The 7,034-nt window shown below is 39.7% G+C and overlaps 1 protein-coding gene across 1 annotated transcript; it reads right to left on the bottom strand.

Moving 5' to 3' along the window:
* Window positions 1–375: 375 nt before the first annotated feature.
* On the bottom strand, window positions 376–6,692 carry LOC129079745 (odorant-binding protein-like). The gene is made up of 7 exons (XM_054585012.1): window positions 6,554–6,692; window positions 5,908–6,047; window positions 3,790–3,860; window positions 2,802–2,912; window positions 1,764–1,865; window positions 1,502–1,551; window positions 376–570 (listed from the first exon to the last, which is right to left on the bottom strand). The coding sequence occupies exons 1-6, from the start codon at window positions 6,623–6,625 to the stop codon at window positions 1,532–1,534; spliced, it is 516 nt and encodes a 171-aa protein (XP_054440987.1). The 5' UTR covers window positions 6,626–6,692; the 3' UTR covers window positions 376–570; window positions 1,502–1,531.
* Between the last annotated feature and the right edge of the window lie 342 nt (window positions 6,693–7,034).

The raw sequence follows: 7,034 nt of genomic DNA, 5'->3' as shown, positions 1-7,034 counted from the left end.
CCTGTTAAAAGTTCTGACCTTGAATTCTTTTAATAAGTCATTTACATTTATAAATATTTAAAACTAAGTGGTACATATATAGATGGTATGATATTGAATGTTTTTAAAAAATTTACAGTCTAGTAGCTTTTTCCGTATGCGAAGTTCTCACCACACAGCAATGAATGAGAACACAGCCCTTTCTGAGCTGAAGCTGGTTTACCCTTTATCCTGCATCTCACCTCTAGTCCTCCTGTCTTCTGTCCTCTGCAAAAATAACAGTTATGTGGCCATGAGACTTTTGAAGACAAGTTTTCATACCCAGCTCTTATTAAAACAGATATATGTTTGTATTTTAAGTTATGCACAATGTTACAAAGTCACATATGGACAGACTTTCTCTGAAATCAGTTTATTGGAACAAGAAGAAGTCCAGGAACACCACACTGGCTCTGAGTGGTGACTGGCAGGGAGGAAAGAGAGTGAGCTCATTAACAGAGACAGACGATGCTGGCCAGGAACAAGGAGAGAATGCTTGCCGCAGTTGATCAGATTCCACAGAGAAAACATGCCTGATTCTCAGGACGTAGTCTAAGGGAGAGGAAAAAAGGGCTGTAGGATAGTTGAGTGGACAGGGTGAAACCTTGACTGGGGAGACTGCAGGACGTGGGGTGTAACGGGTTAGAAATAACGAAAGTGAATCCCATGGACAAGTTCCGTGTGCCCTGGGTCCTCTCCATCTCTCTGATGTGGGAAGGAGCCTTTGGAATTTCTCCCAGTTGTAGGTGTGGTGGGACCTCCCTACTCATGGATTCATGATCTCAAGAGAGATGTTCATGGGGATGGGCTTTCTAAAGGAGATTTGCAGCAACTCTGATTGAGTTACCTTTGTCTCCTCTACTTCCTAAAGTTTTTGAGGCTTGTAAGCATTGTATTCATCTTGGAAGCCAAAAAAAACTCCCCCAAAACAAAAACCTATTTGCCAGGACATGTGTCATCTCAGAATCTCTGTCATATTAGGAAGTTTTAAAGACCACAGTTTTATAAAATCACTTGCTGAAGCATCACATCTCAGATATTGTGACTAGAAAATCTCCCAGTGTTTGCCATGATCATGTCAAAGGAGCCTGTTTGTTCGCAGGACTGGGGTTCACTTTCACCCCAGTTTCCCAGGAGGACTGATCTATATGGACAATCCATGTGACAAGACCGAGTGAAAGACTCATGCTTTCCGTCTTCAGTACCAAGTCCAGGCAGTTCCTGCTTCTCCTCCATGACCAATTTTCTGTGTGATTCTTCTATATTAATGCTTTGTCAACACAACTCTGTCAATATTAACCCTACAGCCCCTAGTCATTTAATGGGGCAAAGAAGATACAGAATATGTGATATCACAGGGACAAGCCCTCTAGTGAGACAATTTCCTTTTTTTTGACAAAACGTAGTTCAACAAAACACACAGCAGACATGAAATCAAAGATTTTGAAATTCTTGAGCTTATTCACAGATCATTGGTACTTACTGCCTGTGAGAATTAAGGACTCTGCTTTCATTAATGTCCGGAACACTTGTCTGTGGACCAAAGAAAAGAAACAGGAATTCAAAGAGCAGACAGGCAGTACCTTTTCTCAATGTTTCCAAGTATTTGAAATTTATTTTATTAAAATGACTGATTTTATAATAGACGATTGATAGAAGAGGAAATTTAAGATACATCAATATGTTTCCTAAGAGAATAGTTCCATACCAGTTAAATGAGATAGGAATAAATGTAGTCTCATTACCTAAATTGGTAAAATCTACAATGTTTGCTTCTGGAATATTCTTTTCCAGAGTCAGCTCCTTGAACTTCTCAAAATCTGGCTCATTCACATGGTTTGATTTGCCTGGAAATGACCACACAGGAAGAAGAAATTTGCTCCTTAGAATTCCAAAGAACTTTTGAATATACACATGACAACAAAGGAATGGAAGTCAGGTCTTCAAGTGACAAAGTGGAGAAGTTCCAGAGATCATGTGTCACTCATTCAAAAGGAGCCTTCTCATTGAGGCGCAGACACAGAACCCAGCCCAGGCCATCTGTGTCACTATGGCCACTTCTGCTCCAGCTGTGGACTCGTCAGAGACAACCATGGGTGCCAGAAATTTGAGGCTCCTTACCCTAGAACATCCAACTGCTTCCTGGAATATCTGACATTGCTGCTTTCATCTTACAAAACACACTAGAAACTGGTCCAGACTTTCCAGAGAACCAGCCCTATTCTCCTGGTTGAGCAAGGCTACCTGGTCTTTTCCTAGGCCATTTTTCACCCCATAATTTATGCAAATAAAAGCCCATTGACAGCATGGAACATGCACATGTCTCACTGCTTTTATGTTGTTTCTCAGTGATAGAGAATCCCAACCTTCACAAGATCGATGCATGGGAATTGGTACACATGATGGTTTGTTAACAAAACTACCATGCCAAGGCTGAGAACATATATCAAAAACTATTTAAATATGGTGGGATTGTGGTGAACTTGCACAGGGCCAGGGCTCAAAATCTGTTTTCCTAATAAGAAAGAGTTTCTTGTAAAAGTCAATTTTTATATACAATTTTAAGCTGCAGACATTAATTCCAAGTGTCCAAAAATCTCAAAGTCCCACCTGTACCAGCTCCTCTTTTCAGCCTCTTTGTAGATTGGATCCCATGTCCCTTAATTAGGTGATGAAAAAGTCTTCATATCAATAATGAATAATGCCAGTGCAAATAGATTCTGTGACTATACATACCAACAATAATTACAGTAAATGACCATTACAAAGGAGATCATACTTACCGAACATAAAAGTTATTGTGGAGACCTCATTATTCTCATCCACGTTGAGGAAGTACCCCACCAGTGATGTTTCTGATGCATAAGTAAGTTCTATAATGGTTGTACCCTCATCTGTGTGAGAGACAGAATAGAGAGGTCGATGAAGAGCTAGAGAGAGTAGGAAAAAACTTTCTTTGACTGACTGTGCCTTTTTGCACCCTATAACATTTCACATTTTCCAGTCTTACTAAAAAGTATTTTAAAATGCAGTTTCAAAAGGAACAAATGTAATCCTTAAATACCATGAGCATGTTATAACCATATTATCAAAAGGAAGAGTTAAAACCTCCTTGTATTTCTCCTATCTGAGAATTAAGATTGATTTTTCCTTGTCATGGAAATGACTGTAAGATTGGTACAATGGTGAAACTGTGGACATTTGCTCAATATCATTGGGCCACTGAAAATTTGGAATGTCCTTCAGGACTACTAGCAATAGTTTAAGAGATAGATATCCTAACAAACATGCCCACGTTCTTAGAACAAACACTTTCATTAAGAAAGAGGTGTGTTTGGTGTGTAAATCACAAGGACTTGTTTAAATTTTAACTAAATCAACCTTATATTGAAAGGATTAAGATGTTTTAAGATGATCAAAAGTGTATCATTTTAATTCAAAATGACACCAGTAGATACATTTTATGATAGCATATTGGGCTTGATTGTCTGAGGTTCTTTGGAGTATCAGGAAGCATTGGAAGGAACCTCAGGGCTTTATGTAATAAATGTCTTCTGATTGTGATCTTAAGTACTGCAAAGAAGTCTAAATTGGAAGGGACCTTCAAAGCATTATGATGTAAATCTCTGAGCCAGATGGAATTAAAATAGGGGATAACGAAAGGATCCTGATTATTGCTAGATCTTGTATGAGCATTTGTGAAGGTACTGGAAAAGACAAGAGCAATATTTGAATCCTAAAATTCTTGTAGCCATAATCAACTGTACCTACATTTTTCGAGGAAAACATGATTTTTGATCCTTGTCGCAGGGATAGATTGTTCTACGCATACTCCATTCACCCTGGAAAGGAAAACATCCTCAAGTTGGGAGATGGAGAATGATGAAAACTTCCTGTCTAAACAGGATTTTCACAGTTTCTCCTCCACACCACCTTGTGTCAGATACCCTTTATGGCCTATGGTCAATACAACATTGAAAAAAGAAGAAAATTGTCATCTGAGATGAAATGATGATCAAGAGACAAGGAGGCCATCGCCTACACTGAACATCTCAGAGTACTCCCAAGGGGATGGCATCTACCAAGCAGGATACATTTCCTACCGCATCGATTTCTCTTGTATTTCACTTGAAGAAATTATGTCTTCAGAAATAAACTGCATTTAGTTTCTTACATTTGTGCTTTTTTAATGTGTTCTTAATTCTGTGTCCACAAAAATTTTACCCTTCACTTCACTGATAATTCCTTCCCAATTTCTGACAGATTCATGATCGCTCCTCATTTCCAAGCCTTTCATTTGTCAGATCTCCACAACTTTCATTTGTCAGATCTTTGCAAGATTCATTCAAATCTCTTTCTTCCAATTGTTGCCACTAGCATATTTCCTCTGTACTTTAGCAACACAATTTTTGTTTTCAAATTTCAAGTTTACCATGCCTCCCGATGCAACTGCATATGGATAAGAAGAACTGTAACACATACAAGTTAATAACATACTCAACACCAAAACTGCAAATATTTAATCTAATGGAGAAAGCTCAGGTTCTCTCAACACAACCTGATGTTTTTGGACATGGCACATTATTGGGTTGCAATGAATTCTTCTCTTCATTTACTTAGGATTCTCACTCTTAAACCTAAGTTTTGGTGAGTCAAGAATTGTTCTTTCTGGGAAAATAAATGACGTATGTGAGTTCAGCAAATATGTTGCTGTGTGTTTTTGTGTGTGTTGACAGAGAGAGAGGAAAGACAGAGTGAGAGCAGAGCGAGGGAGAGAAAGTGAGAGAGGAGTATAATTCCTAAAATTTTGTTATTGGCTTTCAAGGCATCTCTCCTGATCCACATCATCAAATTGAGAATGAATAGAAAAATTTTAGAATTCAATCTTAGTTTGTTTGATACACCATGAGTTCATGGAAAATATAATCGGAAAGTAGAATCTGTTGGCTTCTTTAATTTCAGGTCATATCCATATCAATTAAGGGACACTCACAATTAATGCTTGGACGTACAAGATCGTTGATGACTAAGCACATTTCTTCCTGCTTCACCTGTGTGCACAAGTCCCTCCACACATTCGATGCGCAGGCCCCTGGCCCTGCTCTTTCTACCCAACATGATTTCCGTTAGTGATTACTGCTGACAAGGGGCGTATTTCTCGCTACTCCTCCTCCTTTCTCTGACCTGCCCATCCCACCTTCAAGTTCATCCTCAACCTGTCTCCACACCCCTGCCGCATTTCAGATTCACAGGGCTCTCTTCATTCTCCATTTCAGGATGGTGACTTTACATCGTCTACACCATTATTACACAATGTCACCCATGCGGTTGTTACCAGGTTCCACATCAGTTGCATTAACACTATTTGAGGATTAAAGGTGAAAAGGTAACCTTTCTATTCTCTTATTCCTTTTCTTAACCACATATGTGCAATTCTCTGAGCAAACATTCATAAATAACCCTCAAAGCAGGAAGGGTGAATGAACTGAGTCATTCAATAGATGTTGATATTCCTTCTTCAGGGTAGAGGTCATTTGTTATCTACCTGCCAACACTGCTGTGGACCACAGCTCCCTTTACATGGACCATCCTCGGCCATTTCCACATGGACCCTGCAGGCTCATGGCAGGCTCTGTGGGGATGGAGACGTCTATAGAAACTTGGGGCTGATTTGGGTCTCTTTCTTTAAGGAGATGATTCCTGCTGGTGCTCTTGTGGCTATTTGTTGTCCAAGCAAATGATGCAGGATCCTATCTAAAGAATTCATGTACACCTGAGTGTAGCCCTGAGTGAACATCTCCAAAGTCCCCGGTAATCACAAAACTCAGTCCTACTCTTTCCCATTAGGCAGAGAGTTTACTCTTTTTGTCCTCTGCTGTTGTTACTTACCTGAAATAAACATCAAAAGATGCATCTCCATTTCCAGTGTCAAAATTAATTTTACGGTACAAACCTCTGAATGGACCATTCTCACCTGTCATCACAGGATTATTGGAAGCCTCATAAAGGGTCTTCCATTCACCTGAGAACTAAAAGAAGAGTCTGGTCAGAAATTGTACTCAAATGATATTGAAAAGTTTTCTCTGACCTCATACATCAAGTGTTTCTCATTCCTTGTTCATCACGACAAAACCATCTATCTCTACCAAAGAAGGCAGGATTGTTAAAATAACGTCAAAACACAATGTAGCAGCCAAGAAAGAAACCGAGATAATCCTGAAATAGATTAAGCTCTGTTACAAAATGCAAGAGCTCCACCCAACAATTCTGTATCTGAACTGTTGGGCTAAACAGAACTGTTTAGTTCTGTTTTAAAACCACCATTGTAATGTATAACTAGTCACTTTGTCTGCTCTACCAACAATGCAGAGACAAAACCAGTAGAGTAAATGTACAGAATGAACTGATTAAGAAGCCACTCTGTGTCTGAGGTAGATGGCCGGCCTTAGGTGCATATAAATTGGACACACATATAATGAGTATAAAAAGGTTAGGCACATGGACACATGCATGCAGAAGCCTTTGTCTAAGGTACCTGTGAGAGGTCTGTTGTGGACAGGTCAGCGCAAACCAGACCGAGTAGAAGAGTCAGCAGCAGGACCTTCATTCTTGGCTTCTGGTTGATTCCAGTGCAGAGCTGTTCAGAGTGAACTGCTTGATGCAGAGACTCAGAAACTTTGCCTCTTTATGTACTGTTTGCTTGTGGGGTGGTGCCAGGCCCGTGGTGGATCTGTCTATCATTGATCATAACAATTCCCTTGGCATCATGGAAAATAAACATCCTGGAGCAGGGCAATGCATCCTGAATGCCATCCCGATGTTGACCACATTCTCCCCTTTCATTTATTTCTACTAAACCCTTTCCTCCTGGGCCTCCAGAGCTGCTTGGATCTACTCTGTGGGACTTGGATTGCACAATCATGCTTTGACTTAAGTAAAAAAAAAACAAAAACCTGTCCTTGACTTTTCACTTGTCAGGTTTCAAGGAAATTATCTGCTTCGTGTGAAAAAATCTA

This window comes from Pteronotus mesoamericanus, unplaced genomic scaffold, assembly GCF_021234165.1.
Source record: "Pteronotus mesoamericanus isolate MK-2021 breed Mesoamerican mustached bat unplaced genomic scaffold, CSHL_Meso_final contig_80, whole genome shotgun sequence".
Classification (NCBI taxonomy): domain Eukaryota; kingdom Metazoa; phylum Chordata; class Mammalia; order Chiroptera; family Mormoopidae; genus Pteronotus; species Pteronotus mesoamericanus.
The sequence above is the reverse complement of the archived record's forward strand: the minus strand, read 5'-3'. Positions and strand labels throughout refer to the sequence as shown.

Bases quoted from the DNA above. Each gene is read 5' to 3' on its own strand.
- LOC129079745 (XM_054585012.1), bottom strand. From the start codon at position 6,625: ATGAAGGTCCTGCTGCTGACTCTTCTACTCGGTCTGGTTTGCGCTGAC. The intron at 1,866-2,801 runs GTAAGTATGATC...GGTCATTTCCAG, and splicing joins CACAATAACTTTTATGTTCG to GCAAATCAAACCATGTGAAT. The intron at 1,552-1,763 runs GTAATGAGACTA...TTTGGTCCACAG, and splicing joins TGTAGATTTTACCAATTTAG to ACAAGTGTTCCGGACATTAA.